Source organism: Rhinolophus sinicus, chromosome 10, assembly GCF_057876585.1.
Source record: "Rhinolophus sinicus isolate RSI-liver-muscle chromosome 10, RSI-T2T, whole genome shotgun sequence".
Lineage (NCBI taxonomy): Eukaryota > Metazoa > Chordata > Mammalia > Chiroptera > Rhinolophidae > Rhinolophus > Rhinolophus sinicus.
The window spans coordinates 17,186,094-17,206,113 of NC_142510.1; the positions used below are offsets into that span (position 1 = coordinate 17,186,094).

Sequence of the window (20,020 nt, forward strand, 5' to 3'; positions counted from 1 at the left end):
CAAAGCAACGATTTACAAGATGGAGTTTCCGTAGCATAGCCTTACCTGTAAAATGTTAGTAAAGAAGTCATGGTAGAACATGGGCCAGTCCTGACGGCCAATGTCGACGATGACTTTGCAGAGCTTGTTCCGGATAAAGTACGGTAAGGTTTTGTGGTGAGCCAGGAGGAGTTTGGGTAGGCAGCTACGAATTTCCATCTTATCCTGAGATGGCACCCCAAGCCACATTTTATTGATCAGATTCTGCAAAATACATACACACCTTTTAAGTTAGCAATCTATACACAAAAAGAACTGGTTTCATCCAGTTGTAGCTGTATCATCTTACATAAGAAACCCTGATCTTAAACAAAGGTTTGGGGCAATTTGGCAATCAAAGTAATAAAAATATTCAAGTCTTATGAGCTACAATCCCACTCCTAGGAAGAGCTGCTAAAAAATTCAATGGAAACAAAAAGCTGTATGGGCAAAAACTATTTATTATACCACCGTCGCTAAAGGCCCCCCAAAAAGTAATCTGAAACAACTTTAACATTCAAAAACAGCAGAACAGCTTGGTGTTGAGTGGTATTAATACAACCGCTTATGGGAATGTAATAGGAAGGTTAAGTTGGGGGAAAAAATGCAGAACACAAAAGGCCATGAGAAATATGATTGCTATAATTAGGCATTTTTTTTAAGTACGCATAGGAAGACAAAAATGGGAAGAGAGTGCATAAAAATGAAAATTTTTGTGGTTGGGATGATGGTCAGGGCATTCGCCTTCCTTCCAAACTGTTTTTCTTTCACTATCTTTCTTTTTCAAATGAGAACATGAAAGGAAAAGCTATATGCCACCACGAAGGACCTGCCTGCCTAATGCCACCTTACCTTGCTGGTGTCGCACATGAAAGGGGGCCCAGAACACCAGACATCTCAACCCAGGCAGCATGCGGAGAAGCCCCTGAGCTGAGGTACCACTGTTTCCCAGCCATCACTACATCAAAGTTATAGCCCAGTGCCAATGACGTGGCTGTGTGACTAGGAAATACTTTTCAGGACGGGGTAAAATGGTCTGACGACTTACCTCAAACACCGTCAAACTGTACATCATTACATAGTCATTCCTAGTGCTGGAGAGAAAATACAGGCAGAACCTCCAGGCTCCTACTTGCTGGGCAAAGTTATTAAGAAGCTCCTCTGGAAAAGTTAAATGGCAACAAAAGAAGGCTATGAACATACATGCAATGAATCCAAGGCCGGGCTGTCTTATTATTTTCTAATCTCGCCTCTCTCCATATACGTATGCAAATGAGGTCAGGACCAACTACAAACCCGAGCTGACGCTTCAGCACGAAAGGACAGGCCAGACTTTATTGTCCCGACTCTGGGCGACCATAAACACTGACAGTGTATTCAGCCATTGGAAAGCCAGTGGCTTCTAGAGACACTTTTATAGGCAGAAAAACATTCATTGTTCAAGTTCTTACTTAACCTAACTCATGGATAGACCATGATAAGAGTATCATTTCACCTTATAAATGGCTAATTGTTAACTTGTTTCCTCTGGGGTAGAACCTGTATCTCCTCACCACTCACTCTGTACACACACACACACACACACACACACACACACACACACACAGACGATGGCTTGAGAAGTAGGAAAAGTTTAAAACTAACCTTATAAGTAAAGGATAGGAAAAAGGCAAGAATATTCAAGAAGGCTAATCCTCTTCACTTGGGTTGGTTTCATTTTTAACTACCGCCCCAAAAGGAGGACGAGCAGCCATCATGGGAGCTGCCAGGAGCTGCCCTGTCCACATAAATCCGTTAGAAACGGTATTCCTCGTCCCTCGGGCTGCTGGCAGCACCCACGAAACCGCAGCCAGCCAGCATTACGAGACTGCCACCACACAGTGGGCACACTGCCCCTTGTCACCTTAACCTGCCGCACTGGTCATGAAATGCAACAGAAAAGGGGGGACCACAAGGGCAACAACCTGAGAGAGTGTAGGAGGCCCTGGCAAAGTGGGCGGCATGGCCTGTTCTGATCCTGCAGTCTGCCCCACTGGGCACCCCCAGGAAGCCGACGGCCTGTCTATAAGGAAGGAAGTTTCTATGAATCCCAGAGGTGAAGTCAAACTGGAGAGAATGAGCTCTGGCCGGAACTGAGGAACCGGGCTCTGTTCTAGACGTTGCCGCGAACTCGCTGAGTCTGGTCCCAAGTGAACCACTGCTGCCCTTCGATGTGTCAGCTTCCTTCACTGCTGCAATGACCTTGGGGTCTCCTGGGGCTCCCCACTAACAGCCCTATCTCTAGAGCACTAATAACACACCTCTGGTGGAGAGTGGGTGGAGCCCCTATAATGAAAGGCCTCCCGCCTCGCTAGGAAAGCCAGAGTGGTTCCAGCCCACACACTTGAATACAGCTACGAAGACTGGTACAAAGAGAACTGAACTAAGACACGCTCACTGCAGAGAAGCAAACCCCCGGATTCCCCTTAGTCCGCATTTAAATTAAACATTTGTAGCATCTGGTTATTTAAAGATATTTTTAAATAAGATTAAAATGCGAACATGTTCAGAAGGTTCTACTTGTAATTCATGAACGCTGAAGCAGTATTTGCTTTGCAAACCAAAAATTAAGAGGAAAACTAAAAGCATTTCAAGTATAAGCTAAAACCTGGACTTTACAGAAATGAGTGTTACAATACAGCAGACTGATATAAGGGAAAGGCCCTTCAACTTCTTTGGTAAAAATCACGGGTGATGTTTTTACTATAAGGTACATACTCTGGTAGCACAAAACTAACAGAGGGGTCACTCTGGGGGCGGGACGAGGGTCCGAGCACCGAGTAATAAGAGAGAACCTAGGGAAGCAAGCAGAGGGGCTCCTCTAAGCCAAATGCCTCGTCACCCACGGGGCTCTGCTTCTGTCAGCACCCAGTTTACACACTCTGGTTCTCTGCAGGGCACCCCCTCAGAAAAGAGGGGCATGCACAGGGCAAGCCCAAAGGAGACCACCAAGTTTCAAATTACGAGGTAAGAGTTAGCATCTACCAGGAGCTGCTATGATGACGCTAGAGCAGCCAGTGGGGGCTACAGAGAAAGGTCTACGGCCACCTGGACATCCTAACCCCGGTCAAACTCTGGACCAAAGGCGGACAGCAGCCCTGACACTTAACTGCTCAGAGAAGCCAGTGGAGCCAAGAAATGGGCCTCCGAGGAGGTGAGAGCAGTGAACGTGAGGTCAGCACAGACATCCAAGGGAAAAGCCACCAGGTGTGAAGAGAGGAAAACATTTTTCATTTTCAAATTCAGGGCTTAAGTGAGGGCTCGGGGGAAAAGGATGATTCTAGGCCCACAGGGCCACGTGGCCCTGAGGCAGAGACCTGACACCTGCATCCACTTTCCAGTTTACAGCCCGCTTTAATGAATATTGTTCATGTCAATGAATAGAAAATTCAAAGAGGTTCTAGAAGGTGCTGAGGTTCTCAGGAGACCTGAGTGATGACACCTACACCTCTCTGAACGAACAAGGTAACAGTGGAGACGAGGAAAAAGAAAGGGAATGGTGGTAAGAGGCTCTCTGGGCACTAGGTGGGGTTCAGCTGGGACATCTCCACACCAAAATTATGTTCCCTTTGACACTTAGAGGAGATTCTTGAAACTAACAGTCGCAGGCTTATAAAGGTCAACCCTGCTGAAATGAAGAACGACACAGGGAGGGCTTTCCTACACTTCCCCGAAGGAAAGAAAATCCAGCATCATGGATTACGAGTGGGCTCCCCGGACTACAGCCCTTCCGGCTACATGTGCAGACCTCCCCGGCCTCCAAGCAGCAGCCCCAGGAGGAACGCGCAGGCCTGGCCGGCCCAGGCGGCGCTCCTTCCTCCCACGGGGCGGGCCTTTCTGTTATAGACAGCTCTTCACAACTCAGTACTTCACTTACCTATCTCTCGTTTTCTTTCATTGGTTGTACAGTCATGAAAAAACTCTGACATCAGACTTTCCAGTGCCCTGAGGGAGGCTTCTTCAGATGCCTAACAAAGGAATTTGGGGGGGGAAAAAATCAATAAAACTGTATCTTTAGTTCTACCATTCCTCAGTTCCTTCCAGGTCACATGCAACAAGCAATGGTAATTTACTTCCTCAAAACATTTTGGTTCAACATTCTTCAAATACATGGTGTAAGCCAGAAAGACTGAAGGGACTTTCCCGACTGGCTGGAAACGCAAAGTTTTAGTATGCTCTATAAATTCATGCTGCTGCGAAATCAATTTTCAGTTATTTATGCTAAGGAAAAGAGCAAATAATTCAAAATTTAATTCTGGAAACATACTGAAAGCAAATTAACAGCCTGGCCCTGGCTGAACAGGCGGCGTGGAGACATTAGGGAAAAGGTTAGGGTTCCCTACAGCCGATCCCACAACAACACATTTGCCCCATGTCGGAATAATTAGCCATATTTTGATGCAGGGCCATTGTAGGCAAGCTGTGTGTGGATTTGGGGGTTTCCTGAAGGTGCGTCAGGAGCCGTGTGTCCAGCCCACTCTCCACCTCCCCTGAGCAGCCCACAGAGACTGAGGCGCAGCTACGAGCCACGCTGCGCAGGGACTCAGAACTAGACAGCACCCCCAATCCCACGCCCACACAGCCAGATTCTCAGCAGAACAGTTCAGGGGGGGAATGAGAAGAGAGGGGCCTTCAACGTTCTTCCGTCCCTCTCTACATGGAGCCCCAAACCCACTTCCTCTTCTCTCCCTGAAGTAGGGGCGTCAGCTGCAGTGGGGAGCTTGAGCCAGCACCCCTCCACACAAGCCAACTGCCAAAGTGAGCACGGCCAGACCCCGTCTGCCCTCCCTGGCGTTCACCTCCCCAGGGACCACCCAGAGCCAACAGCAGTTCTGGTTTCTTAATTCCCGTCTTCCCACCCTCCTGCCGCCCCTCCTCCCTTCCCCCATCCTCTCCGTGCCCCCAGGGGGAGCGCTGAGGACAACAACAGTATTTTAAAACAAGTCCACATTCAAATGTGCCCCATAGCCAACTGTGCTACTGCGGGAGGCTGGCTTGGTCACTGATTTTGGGGGAGACGGAAGGACTCGGGGTCTGACTACGGAGGCCGTCAGGCTGGCACCAGCCCCACGTCAGCGGCTCGGGCAAGCGCACGACAGAGCACTGGGGGCCACGTCCGGGCACTGCCAGCCCACTGTCCCGGCCACACTGCAGTCATGGCGGGCCGGCTGTGTGATGACAACTGAACCGGGACGTGCTGAGTGACAAATCACTGTACAATGGTTTCAGCACTTGTGAGTGTGACGTACGTTGAGTGTTGTACTTATGATAAAGATCAGCCTTCTACTCCTTTTCTGACCCAATATGTCAGGACAACTGAAAAATATCCCTGGATGGCAAGCTGTAAAAACTGCAATTTTTTCAAATGCAGAAATAACTAGACTATGGGACTAAAATAAGACTAATCTTTTTTATAACCCATTTCAAGTTTTTGTGATCAAAATAGCCTCACTATTCTCACTGACTTTCTGAATAAATGCTATAAATTCAAATTTCTAAAATGAATTTATATAAAAAAAGACTACTTTAGTCTGTTTCATGAATCAACTTGGTGTAGCACTTCTCTTGAAAAAAAGGATTTGCTGCTTAAAAAAAGTTTGTGGGATGATTTTAAAGAATGAAAGGGAAATCTCACGTTAAAGAAACTTACTAGCCAAAATAAAAATAAAATAAACGTAACTCAAGAGGTATCAGTTGAACTAAAGTCAGCTATTTAGTTAAAATACATCCATAATTCTCTAGGAGCCAAAATGGATTCCTGGAAACTCAGGCCGTACCTTCCAGTGACAGCTGCCCCACAGCTTTTTCTTGCAGTGAATCATTTTAGAGTAGCGCCTGGAAAAGACCTGAGCTCATCACATCCAGACAATCAACCACCGTGGTCTAGTTAAGAACCAAACAAGTCTGTGACCTTGACAACTATGGACCCTGCACTAAAGGCTACTGGGGCATGTTCCTGACAATCTCCCCCAAACAGTCCAGCTCCATTCCCGGTCCCACCCACCCACCCTCCCTGCTCCAACCCAAAATGCCAACAGGCCAGCAGAATGTGGAAAGAAAAAAGTATCCACAGAACGGATGCTCCCACCCCACCATGGTCCCATGAAGAAGGAAACTCCGTAACCTAATCCAGTGGCGGCGTCACCAGGAGTTTCTCAACAGAAACGACGTACTGTTTGCATTTCCAATCACTTCTGTAACTGCAGGACTAAACTAACCACCTACCTCAGGGGTTTTATAAAGATCAAATGAAATGACCCATGTAAAGCTACTACGAAAACTCGAAGGAGTTATCTAATTCAGAGTTATGGCCGCTACCCATTTTGATTTGGTCTGAGCTACCAAATGCAAACAGACCAAAGCAAAACAATAGAAGAGGTCAGGCCCACGTGACACTGAGATTCATGACCCCAGGATGAAGGGCTTTGACCCAAACATAGCTAGTGGGGCTTTTCCAACTGGATTTCCAAATGAAACTACGTCAAGTCACAGAAGGAAGGGAGGCCGAGACGTTGCCAACATCACACAATCAGAACAGAGATGTAAAGACAAAAAATATGTTCGAGACCTGCAACTGGTTGCAAGACACTGGCAGAGTCCCCCCGCCCCCCATTTGGCAAGGAGGCTGTTTCAAGCAGGTGGTGAAGCCGAATCCACACTGCAGTGAGGTAAGGAATGAATGGCAAGTGAGGACGTGGTCATATTCCACGTAGGCTACACTTTCAAGTAATAAAGGGACAAAGGACATAAAACAAAGAGCAAGCGCCGTGTGTGGCACGGAGAAGAGGTGAAGGCCACTCGAGCCCCGCTCGGATTGTCTGATGCGGACACTGGGAATCACACACACCCGACTGCTCCCGGTTTTGTGCTTGGGATTCAAGGCCCAGAAGAACTAAGGACAGATGAGATCAGCTTCAAACCAAGGGAGACTTTCACGCAAAAAAAAAGGAAAAAAAAAAAATCTACTTGGACTGCAGAGAGAAAATGTGAGAGGTAAAACAACAAAGCTTCTAAAAAAAATGTAGAACATCTTCATGACCTGGGGGCAGGGAAAACTGTCTCGTCCAGGACACACGAAAGCAGTAAACGTAAAGGAAAAGACTGGTCACAAGGGGTGTCCATCAGCTGGCACAGAGAAGAGAGTGGGAAAGAAAGCCACCAACTGGGAGACAGTCCTTCCAGTACAAATAGCTAGGAGAACTCTCGTCAGAGCACAGCAGGTTTTGTTCTAACACTGATGAGACGTCCGAGGAATTTAATTCTTGTTTATATAAGTTAAGCCTATGGTAAACTAGTTTCATTGTACATCGTTTCGCTGAAAGTCGCAGAACCTATCCATGAGTCAAGGGAGGCTTTACTGTACAAAATAAGTTCCACTAATCAATCAGGAACAGACAAGCACCTCAATTACTTTTGACAAAGTTATAAAGGGGTATTCAAAAAGCCAATACATAAAATTAGCGCTCAATCTCACTAATCGTCAGGGAAATGCAAATTAAAAACAACCAAACAGGGCTCGAGGTCCACCAAAATGGCTAGAATCAAAGTCACAAATGTCGGTAAGGAGGTGGGCACCCGGGACACGTATATACTGCTTTACATTATGGTTTATGCACTTTTCTATAAGTATACACACAGAATTTTTAAAAACTTAACATACATCTTGTTAACAATCAGGTTGGTATTTTCAGACTTGGACCTTAGAACCTGCGTTCTCCCCGTTAGCACAACTCTTAAGAGCTGTTGGGGGCCTGCAGGGAGCCCGCTGCTGCAGTCTGAGCTGCGACTCCGGATTCCCCGGAACCATCACCTACTTGTCTTCAGAGATGCCAGGATATGACGGACACAAAGCATTACAATCCCATGAGCCTGTGGGTTAGACCTGGCTTCCCTCAACGGCAAATTAAAATCCTTGGCAGGATCATGAGTCCAACTTGGCTCAGAATACACTCTTGCAGAGCTATGACTATATTTCAAACAAACCAAACTTTTCTGCTCCAGAAAGAGTTAAAATCTGCACAGCGGTGGCGCTCGCAGCGGTGCCTGCCGTCCCCTGACCTGCTCCTTCACCGCGCTGCTCATGGAGCAGCAGTGCAGACACCTATACTGCTGACTCGTTTACTGAGGAACTAAGTCAATCGAGGCCCATAATCACCTACTAAATTATAAGGAAACCGTGCAAGAACAGGAGGGGCACATCACTGGAAGTCTCCGTTGGCTCTGCCCCAATCCTCTAGGCCCACACAGATGTCACCAGGCCCGAGGCTGGCTTGACACTATTTCTCACATTTGTAGCTTTACCCCACACTACTCTGCCACGCCCTAACCACCTCCTGCCCAGGTTACTGTCATTTCTTTCACTTGGTCGCCCTGATGTCAGCTCTCCCAATGCCAATCCAATCTGTACTTCACCACCAGATAAATTCTCCTAAATAACAGAATTTCTGCCTCAATTATTCTAAGCCTGGCTTTAAAGAGCCTTTACATCTGGACCCACTGAGAAACTCAGCTATTCATTCAACAAACAAATAGGCTCAATACTCACTAAGCAACTGATCCTGCATTTAAGCCCCTGAGACACAAATTGAGTCAGACTGTCCTTAACTTCAAAGAACTGAGGGGGCGGGGGGGGGGGGGGAAGGGTAGGATCTATGAATAAAAAAGCAGAAAAGGATGGTTTACATCCCATAATCGTGACATCCACATAAACAGCTCCAACAGCCCAGAGAACTAACTCTGTCTGCGACATGGAAAGCTTCCCAGAGATGAGGAGATACTTTGGATTCTGAAGGATGCAGAGGTCTCCTGGGAGGAGACGAGGAGGAGAGCTGGCCTGACTGACCCGCACCCCCCGCCCCCGAGAAGCCATCCCTCCCGTCTGAACAGTCCGGGTCTCAGCAGCCAATTCCCATGGTGCCCCTGCTCCGGAGCAGAGCACACACGGCGCGGTCCCACTGCGGTCCCGTCTCTGACCTCCTCAGTCTGCCCTCTCACCGGGCTGCACGTTCTGCCCAGGGCACCGTTCTCTGCCCACTGCAGAAGGACACAGCTAAGAGCACAGGTTCTGGTGCCGGGTTCCTTGGGCTCCAATCAAAACGCACCTCCCTTCGGCCTAGATATCCAATCTGTCACTCTTCCCCTGGTGCACAGTGGGGATAACAGAGAACGTGACACATGGGTTACTCTGGGGCTCACACACCACAATCAACGTACAGCACACGGTAATCACAATGCCAGAAACAAAGGAAGGGCGGCAGGTCCGCTCTGCAAATACCCCACAGACACGAGGCCTGTGTCCCGACCGGAATATCCACCGTCTGGGAAGAGGCTCTGCCTGACCGGTTTGGATCTTCTGTAGCATCCGGTACGGACTGGTGCTCAAACAAGCTACAGACCAGACTCAGGAGAGGAAAAGGGACAAGTAGACGAGCAGTACCACTTTTCACTTCTCAGGAAAGCTAGTAGTTCCTCTAAACTCAAGACACCTACGACTGTTCAACTTCCCCCTTGATGGACTCCGACAATGACCTTTGCTCAGAAGCACCCAATGAAAACAGAGACTAAAGGTGGATAACATAGTGCTTTGGCCCTTTAAATAACAAGGCACCTAGGTGACCGTTTTCTCAAACCCTGATCAAATCTGTAATGTTTTATCTAATTGGCTCTAAAACATCCCCTGTAAAGTATAACCTTTTACAAAACTGGAAGTTGGGGGGAGAAAATGAATCTTTTTAATCAAAAAACTGTACTCAAGCATTCTGCCACCCTTTCCAAGGGCTATGCTTCGCAGACCCTACAAGGTGAATCGTCTGTGCCTCCTGACGGCAAACCTAGAACAATGGGGACTAGCATCTCAGAGTCCCATTCAAATATTCCTGTGGCGTCTCTAGAACAACTTTCCGACTTTATTTACTTGGATATGAAGAAAGGTTCAGGGAAAAGTGATGCCATAGCAGCTGCTGAGCGAGGCTGAAAGGTAAGCGAAAGACGGTGTTACAACAGCGGCCGGCAGCCAAGACAAGAGCAAAGAACTTACACCTCATACAACCCTGGAAGCGAACGGGGTCATCACGGACGCCTGGCCTCTCTCTCCGAAGAATGCCTCATTCTTCCCTGTCTTCCCCTCTGCAGGAAAACACCTCCTCGGCCTGGAGGCCTGCGTGGAGATGAATGCTCGGCTTAAATAACACACACTGGGAACCAGTGCGACACCCACGCAGCCCCTCCTGGAGTCGGCTCAGGCGCCAGGAAGCAGGAAAGCACAGCCGGTGCCCCAGTTAGAAGAACGACACTCAGAACAGGTCTTCTTCCCATCTTTCCTGTCACTGCTCTCGTGTCTCCAACTGCAGACCCTGTCCTTTTTTAAGAAACCAACCAAATCCACCGCGAGGAAGCAGACATCTCGTCCGAGTTCTCGCAAAGCAAACTGGTAAAGCCAGCCGAGTCTCCAGTCTAGCACCCAGAAGTGAGGCCCGGAAAGCCCGAGGCACCGAATGCCTCTCACAGGTGCACAGCTAGTACGCGGCAGCCAGGTCTCCCCTCGGTCCCTCGGCCAGCTCGTGACAGGCAGAGAAAGGTTAAGCGGAGGGGAGATTCTATACAGCTGAGCCTTGAACCATGTGGGGGTTAGGGGACCGAACCCCCACACATTCAAAAATCTACATGTCACTTCTGTCTCCCCAAAAACTTAACTACTAGTCGCCCACTAGACCAGAAGCCACTAGACCAGAAGCCTTGCCAATAACAAAGCTGATTTTGATAATTCTAGGCGACGTGGTTGGCCTGAGTTTTTTCAATTGCTGCAAATCTCAAAAAACACGTTCCAATATATTTATGGAAAAAACCCTGTATATATGTGAACCTACGACCACAGCCGTGTTGTTCAACTGTACACTGAAGAAATTAACGCTAAAAGTATGTACAAAAGTTGCTGGAAAAGAGTGTCTTCTACTGAAGGAAAGCAACCGAGAGCCAGGCCGCGTGCCACGAGAGCCCGGCCGAGGGGGGTGCACTGCCCCAGCTTCCGAACGCGTGTCCGGAAGTAACCACTGGAGTTATGCGTTGGCCCCCACGGCTCCTGCTGTCCTGCCTACAGCTTCCATCTGAACGACGTTTGCCCATTGGGAGACCACAGACACCACCTGGCACACCACCACGAGATATTTAATGTGTGATTCAGACAGATACTCTGGCCGCACCCAAACACAATGCTAGTCGTTAAAAGGTCCTTTTAGGCTTCAGGCTCAACGGCTGTCAAGCTGACCACCGGGAGAATGTTCCGCCCAGAATTCCTCGGCTTGGCACCAAATGCCCAGAGTCTCGGGCTCTTCCAGGAATAAAGGGATGTTTACTGCTGAGGACCATGCGTTAGAAGCAGGATGACCGCCAGGCGTCGCGGCCAGAAAGCCCAACTGGTCCCACTGTGGCAGCAGTAAGGCAGAATATTCTGTCCCCGTGGGACCAATCAGAGGAAATGTCTTGTACACAGAGGAGACGTACGACTGGCCAATACATCGAAACAAGCAGCACCAATTAGCTGCCGACCGACAGATGCCCTGGTTTCAAAAATTTAAAACAATTCAAGATGAACTGGTCATAACAAGTAAACGGAACATTTGACTCTCCAGTAGGTCCTGTACTGAAGGGGGAAATGCTACAAAGGACATAACCGACTGAACTGACAAAAGCAGAATGCAAACTATAGATCAGAAACAAGCACTGACCCTGCATCTCCTGAAGTTACCTGACGTTGGTAAGTGCACTGCGGTTATGTACGCGACGGCCCCTATTAGAAAACAGACTGCATCGGGGGAACGGCCCAGGATGCAGGCCACTTACTCTCTAGTTCAGGACAAAAACATCGTGACCATGTGTACATACGTAGATCTGCATGTTTACGTACAGCTGACGCCAGCCACACGGGTCCACTTACACAGACTTTTCTCAGTAAACACACGGCCGGCCCTCCATGGCCCTGGTTTCCATCTGCGGGTTCAGTCAAGCCCAGAGCGGAACCGCTGGGAGTCCGGGGGTGCAAAGAGCTGACTTACACTGCGTTCTGCACCCTTTCGTACAAGGGACCTGAGCATCCTCCAGTTTGGGTACCCGCAGGGGTCCTAGAACCAGGACCCACTGATCCCAAGGGGCGACTGGGTTTTGAGGGAATCAAAACCCGTATGTAGATTTTCGACTGCATGAGGTCAGCGCCCCTGAGCCCCGGGTTGTTCCAGGGTCAACTGTATATACGCCAAGTTCAAATAAAGCAAATAGCAAGATGTAAACAACCAGGGGAGTTTGGGAAAGGTAGGAGTGCTCTTTGCACTGCTCATCCTTTGCCATCTTTCCATCAATTTGAAATTACTTCCAAATAAAAGGTGGGACTGGTACCCTCCACCTTGCTCCACACTGTTCTAAACCAGGTGGGCAAGGAGAAAATGAGGAAAGGGGAGACTAAGTAGGAGGAGATTACTTTATTCTCTCGGATGCCAGGTTTATTGTCACACTTTTTTTTTTCCTGTGGTTTTTTTTTGGGTTTTTTTAACACATTGTTCTTGAAAAACGACATTAAATAGCCCAGACATTAAACACTTTGCATTTGCTGGTTGGGCAACAACCATATCTCACTAGGGAGGAGCTGAAGGCATATTAATTTATATACTTATTATCTTTATATTCCAGTCAGAAGGCTTTAATAAGACAGCCGAAAAAAAGCAAATGAGAAAATAGTTCTGTAAGAAACTGTCTGAAATAAATGAGTAATGTAGCCAAGAACAGGCTCTCTTCACAATCCCATCTGCTTCTCTTTCCCAGGTACACATCCCAGGAAGACGAAACGTTTCTATCTGCCTCCCTCGTCAGTTACACTCCAAAGCTACTCACTGAGCACATTAACACAAGGCACGCTACCAAGAAATCCTAGACCGGGATCACAGAATCTTTGGAAACAAACAAACTCCACAGAACAGCAAGTCCAACCTCATTTCACAGGTGAGGAACACGCAGCTTGGAGAGAACACCTTGCCCGAGTTACCAGCTCTTGGTCAGGGCAGCGGGCGGGGCCCCCAGCGCCTTGTCCCAGCCACAGCTCCTCCGCCCCCAGAGCAGCAGAGGAGTTCTGCGCCAAGGGCTGGCTGCAGGGTGAAGAATGAGCTGGCATCACTCGACAGCGAGTGAAATCAGGAACCCACGAGTGTGAAGCTGACGGCCCACTGGAAGTGCACGCTGAAAATCTACAATCACAATCAACACTCCCGGTTATGCGTAAACCATTTCATGTCAGCTGCTGCTACTATCTGCAACTGTTTAAGACAAGTCCCTTGTAAAACCCACACCACCTCCATCCTGAATTATTCCCGGACAGAACTGGCATTTTAAGTAAGTTCAAATAACATGTATTTTGACTTTGGCACGATTCTCCACTGTCGTGCAAACTGCTAGGATTTGGGGCAGCAGAATCACTTCCTTTCTCCCCTCCAGGTTCTATCCAGGGGCCTCTAGTCTCCAGAGACCAAATGCGGGTCCCAGTCTAACGTCCTCTCCACGCGGGAAAAGCTACAACACCTCCTCAGTCCCACCCAGGCCTAGAACAACAGGAAGGCAGGACAAAGAAGCCGAGCTTCTCCTGAGGGCAAGCAGGTGACAGCACCAGCACACAGCCAGGCAGTGCTCTGGGGCAGCGCATGGGCGGGCCAATGGTGGGAGGCTCTCCCCAGCGCCCCCCTCCCCAATATATAAAACAGGAGAGAAGGGAAAGCTGAGAGAGTAAACACAGCCCAGAAGAATGCACGCCCATACTGCTCCCACCTGGCACACACGTGTCAACCCCCCAATGTGCGCCAAGGTAAGAATGAGGGGACACAGAAAGGTGCCCTCTGCACAAGCAGCGAGGGAACTAACAGGCTCATGGGACTCGGTGCCACCACCGAGAGGCACATTGCCACAACAGGGCAGGCAGAGAAAACGACAGGTTTGAGCCAGTCCCGGTGCCACCAAGTCTGTGGGACTCGGGCAAATCCTGCCAGTTCCCGAGCATCCCGGTTACGGAACGCACCCAGGTGTGGGAGCCGCGTGCTGACGACAAAGCCTGTGCAAACGCGGGCTAATAGGCCACCCTGCCTCCCAAGTTTCTGTTGCCCAAACTCCACGTTTGCCTTTGTTCTGATTAAGCAAACTCCCCAGTTGTCAGCAGCCTGAAGCTCGCAATACACCCAGCAGCGCGGTAACACGTGAATTCCCTGTTGTGACGCTCAGACACATCACTCGGAGTCTCTCGGCCTCACCAGCAGCCAAGGGTCCTTCTGTGTCGCCCACCACCTGCTGCGTGGGCGGGACTGTGAGGTGTGGGGCTGCGAGGGCGGGACTGCGGGGGGGGGGGGGCAGTGAGGGGGGCGTGGTGGGCGGGGCCTCGGTGGGCGGGGCCAGGGCGGGGCCTGCAGGGCGCACCTCATGCCGGAAGCGAGCCGGCGCTGCAGAAGCCGAGATGCGTGTGCAGTAGGAAGTGACTCTTCCTGGCTGGGGTTGTAAGCGCTCCTCCCACCCCGCAGATGACGACTGGCAGCAGAGGAAGAGGCTGCTGCGCGCTGTGCGAGCGTCTGGGGTCTGCGCGGCACTAGCAGCGATGCCATTGCAAGCTCTACCGCCCACAGTGTGCGTGGTGATCAGACTATGGTGTTTAAAAGCTGTGACTTTGACACGATGGAAAACTATATCGTAACATTGAAACTACACAGGATTCCCTTCCTCTATCCCCCTGCAGGTTGCCTGGGTTAGAAAGGCAGAAAAGCAGCAATGTGTTTGTTTGTTTGCGGGGGGAGGCGCACAGGAGAAAAGGCATGGGGACTTCGCTCCCATCCAGCTCCCCAGTCCCCCAGGAACCGTGGCCTTGCTCACAGACCTGCACGCTGAGGGCTGACTTTCTACACGCAGTTTTCCCTCAGCCTCCAATGCCCCCAGGACAAGCTTGAGAGGCGAGCATGTGTCACCGTCCCCACAGCCTCCACGACCCTGCTAGAATCCAGGAACAATACCCTGGGAGAGCTGCTTTTGATTCACTCTGAACCCTAGTTCTGCCCCTTCCCGATGGGCAATGGCGCAAAGCCAAGGCCTAGAAATTCCAGACCATTCCACCTGAGCCCTTCTACTTCCGCAGGTGGCTGGCGACTCCCTATCCTGGGAGCGCCTACCACCCATTGTCCAGTGTAACCGGGAAGGGTGTGGCCTCTCCAGTCGGCCCAGATCTGCATCTCATTTCTGACTTCCCACTTCGCATTTTCAGGACCTTGAGCAAATTAACCTCTCTGAGCTCAAGGTTCTTCACTTGCAAAATGGGGTTACACCACCACTCCCACACAATATATGCATGTCCCTTGGCACCTTTAACCATAAATAAGCTAGATGATTTCACTATGTATTTCACTGGTGAGTCACTAAGCTTTAAGAAAAAGGAAGAAACCAAATAAAGTTCCCACATAACAAGTCAACTAAATGTTCAAAAAATCCCAAGAATGCCAAATGCCTTCTCTTTCACTTTTCTACAGCTCGCCGAGCAGCGCTGTGAAGAACGCTGGAAGGCACCACACCTTCCAGGCTCGTGTGTGTGGACATCATGGGTTTGGGGTTAGGTCCAGGATTCTAGCAGCAAAGCTTTTTTTTTTAATATCACATAGACCCCAATATATAAAACATACTCACAGACTATGCTAACTTAGTGGGGAAGTAGGAGGGGGGCCCAAAGGCCTCTATACCCCCCAAATCAGCATGTGACACTCCACCAAGAAACCCTATGGGCCTACAGAGCATAGAACCCCCCACGCTAAGATACCACTGCACTGGAGCCCTCCAGCTTTATGATTTGGGTTCTACCAAGTCCAGAAAGTTGTCTTCAGGTAACAAATGGTTGCTGAAAGAGTGATTTGTAAATACTCTCGGGCATCTTTCAACAGCAAGCCCCTCACCACCACACAGGGTCTTTACCACCTGACCCTGGGGGGGGGGGAATCAAAGCCCTGCATCACAGGGCCCTGTCCCACACTCCCTCATCCAGTCTCCCTCCCCACCCTAAGCTTCAGCCAGACCCAACGTCTCACCTTCCCTCCACATAACCTTCCATGTCTTCACACATGCCATTTCCTCTATCTAGACTGCTCTGCTTTACCTGGAAAAGTCCTACCTATGCGTTAAGAACCCTTGAAAACGGCACCACCTCTGTGAAGCCTCCAGTTCCTCGCCCTCGCACGGCCAGTCACTCTCTGGCCTTCCTAACAGTGCACTGCACACAGTAAACTGAACTGGATTCCTTCCCGCTCACACAGCGCTGGCGAATGCATAACTTAGTACCACCTCCGTGGGAGATGACTTAGGTCGACCTACCAAAGTTTCAATGCACAGACAACTTCACCCAGTAAGTACATGCTTAGGGATTATTTTCCTCCGAAGGTTTTCGTGTAAAAAAATCTTCATGTCAACGCTCTTTGCAAAACAAAAGATTGGGAAGCACCTGAATTTCCATCAAAGCAAGATCAGTTGGGTACCGCATGCATACCCACCCCCTGGAATACGACGGCTGTGAAAACCAGTAAGGAAGCCCTACGCGTACACATACGAGGTGGGACACTTAAGATCACAAATCCTGGAAAAAGTGCTCCATACCTCACTGCTGAATATCATTGCTGAGTATCACTGCTGAATATCACTATGGTCGCCCCCAAAGGACTCCCCTTGGGAAGCTATGCACCGACGCCAGCGCCTAGTCCACCCTTCAAAGCAATTTGGGAACTCTTTTTCTGGAATGGCCATCAGAGCTGTTGTCATATTACCCTTGATGTCCTGAATGTCATCAAAATGTCTTCCTTTCAACATTTCCTTTATCTTTGGGTAAAGAAAGAAGTCAATGGGGGCCAGATCAGGTGAGTAGGGAGGGTGTTCCAATATAGTTATTTGTTTCCTGGCTAAAAACTCCCTCACAGACAGTGCCGTGTGAGCTGGAGCATTGTCGTGATGCGAGAGCTGTGAATTGTTGGTGTAAACTTCATATTGTTTTAACTTTTTCACGCAGCCTTTTCAGCACTTCCAAATAGTAAACTTGGTTCACTGCTTGTCCAGTCGGTACAAATTCATCATGAATAATCCCTCTGATCTCAAAAACGGTGAGCAACATGGGTGCCACAAGTTCATGAACTTAACTGTCAGGCCTCATCTGTATATATGCAACTGTGTCCAATATAAATGAAATGTTTTAAAAAGGCACAGAACAGTGTGACAGTGCATACAGTATGCTACCCATTCACAGAGACAGAGTGGGGAACAGGAAAAAACATATCTCTATGATACATACACAGACACACTTTTTTCCTAAACTGGTGACAGTGGTTGCCTCTAGGGAAGGGAATGGGGTTCTGGGGACAGGGCAAAGGAAAAAGGCTTCACTCTACACATTCTCTTGTATCACTTAAATTCTATACAATATTCATTTGTTCTGAAAAATGAGAAAGAGAAGAGAAAAGAGCAATTACCTGCCAATGTGCAGGTTTCCACAGTAGCCTGGGAACGCACAGGCAGACTACTTCCTATCTCTACACTCCCAGGGCCTAGCACACAGTAGGCCCTTAATAAATATCTGCTGCAGGAATTACTTTAACTCTTTCTCTGATACTAAGTGAGGCTGTAAACTCGTCACTCAATGGCGTTAACTTAAAAAGCTGCCATTTACTGAGTAACACCAGGCTCTGTCCTGAGGACGTGACGTCATTACCTCCTTTAATCCTCCCAACAATCCCATTGCACAGATGAGGAGACTGAGGTCCAGAGAGATTAAGTAATCTGTCCCTGGTCACACAGATGGGTAAGTGATAGAGCCAGGACTCACATGCGGGTCCCAAAGTCCTGCTCTTACACACGAGGTTACACTATTCTTCACATACCCAGGAATGCACTGAAATCACGAAGCACTGACGTGCACTCCCCACTGAAAACCTGCTACAAACATCTCCTGTCCTTACCACTGAATCAAAAAAACTGGTGAAACAAAATGAGCTAGGCCACCGCCTATGTGGGGACTGAGGAATCCCTGTAATACAGTATCATCCGCCATTGTAAACATGTTTTATAGGAAATATCCAGAATAAGCAGAGCATGGAGACAGAAAGCAGAGACGTGGTTGCCAGCGTTTGGGGGGAGGGGCAAGTGGGGTTAACGGGTAAGGAGTTTCCTTTGGAGCCATGAAAAAGCTCCGGAACTACACAGAGTGGAAACAACTGCACAACATGGTGAATGTCCTTCAATGTCAGTGAATTGTACACTTTAAAATGGTCAATTTTATGTTATGTGTATTGGACCACAATAAAAAGACAAACCACCACCTTAAGACTGGAAAACAATATATTAACGCATCATTTCTGATACATGAAAGTAGGTATAAAGGACACGTAAGTAAGCATAAGGGACCGCTCTCCTATAAACAGACAAAAATAAAATCTAACTTGATAACTTTTCCGGAAAAAAAAAAGGTATTGAGGAACAATGAAAAGCCATTTTTAGCCTATTAAATCTGCAACATTTTTCTTAAGACTACTCAATGCTGATGAGTGTATTTGTCTCCAGTTGGTAGGAAGAATAAATTGGCATAACCTTTCTGGAAAATATCTGATGACGTACCTTAAAAATGTTCACACTAAATCTAAAACTATTTTAACATAAAAGGTTTATTTTTTTAAAAAAATTTTCATACCCTTGAGCCCTTCTGGGAATCTAGCCTGAGGCAATTTTCTGAAATACAGAAAAAGCTTTTTGCAAACACATTAATCACATATTATTTACAATGGCAAAAAATGGAACAATCTAACTGCCCAAGAATCCATGTAACGCAATCTTATAAGCCACTGTAAATATTTATGAAGTATTTAATGATTTGGAAAACCACTTATGCTATAATGTTAAGTGGAAAAGGCAGGAAAAAAACTGCATTTACACTGGGATCTCAACCATGTTTAAAAAGTAAATACAAAAAAGACTAGAAGGAAACAAACCAAAATGTTATTAAAGGTTGAATCACATGGTGATCATTTCTTGTCCTTTTTATACTTATCAAATTCCACAGAGCCCCATATACCTTCTACAATCAAGAATATGATAACTAAGCAAGGTCAGGAGGCGGCTTTCTGAGAAGCATCAGTGCCTATTTTAATTGCCAAAGTACTATAAGCAAGAAGGTGCAGAAACAGAGCTAACCTGTGAGCCACAATTCTTGGAAGGCTTGGCTGTTGCATTTTGGGGGGAATTGTTTGTTTGTTTGTTTTTAAATAAATCCCTATGGGAGAAGAGCATACAAGAACTCCCTGTACTATTTTTGCAGTGCTTCTGCAAGTCTCTAATTACCTCGAAGTAAGACATTTAAATGAAGTAAATCCTTGAGAGACCACTTAATTTGGCTTCCACTAAAAGCAATGCACAATGTGGATGAACAATCTCCTGGGCGGTAAGAAAGTGCACGGCTCCTTTCCCCAGGAATTAATAAATAAAAGCCTTCCCGGGAGGAGCTGCCCTCACAGAAATCACCTGTGCCGCCTGCTAGAAATCTTGCTCTTCAACATTTCAAAACCTTCATCTTCACAAACTCACCTAAACACAGAGCTTTCTTATTTTACCATAAATATCCATGGTTCCATCTGCCCCAAATGGCCCTTCTGCTTCCTCACTTCAGGCCCCGAACTCTTTTCCAGTGACTTCCCACTTCTATTTTGAAACCCAACTCAGCTGTCACCTCCTCTGGGAAGCCTTCCCTGACAGAGCACCCCCCATCCCCAATGTAGCCAGATTTTTATATTTAAGTGCAGTTGTACTCGCACAAGATTCTATTTCTGTATTTCTCCCTCAGCACGCTAATCATGTACTGATACGCACATCTCCTCATGCAGGCTTAGAAACTTCCAGAAGCTATAAACTTTCCCAAGGCACCCTTTCCCAAGCT

General features: G+C 48.0%; 1 protein-coding gene across 2 annotated transcripts in view; it reads right to left on the minus strand.

Moving 5' to 3' along the window:
- XPO6 (exportin 6) overlaps positions 1–20,020 on the minus strand; it is a 100,266-nt gene that overhangs the window by 67,309 nt on the left and 12,937 nt on the right. Inside the window, exons 2-4 of one of the 2 annotated variants that reach the window (XM_019754694.3) lie at positions 3,935–4,025; positions 1,067–1,179; positions 46–243 (exon numbers count right to left, since the gene is read on the minus strand). In XM_019754694.3, the coding sequence (XP_019610253.2) occupies positions 46–243; positions 1,067–1,179; positions 3,935–4,025 (402 nt within the window). The remainder of the gene's footprint in view (positions 1–45; positions 244–1,066; positions 1,180–3,934; positions 4,026–20,020) is intronic. The other variant, XM_074322979.2, reaches the window with a different exon arrangement.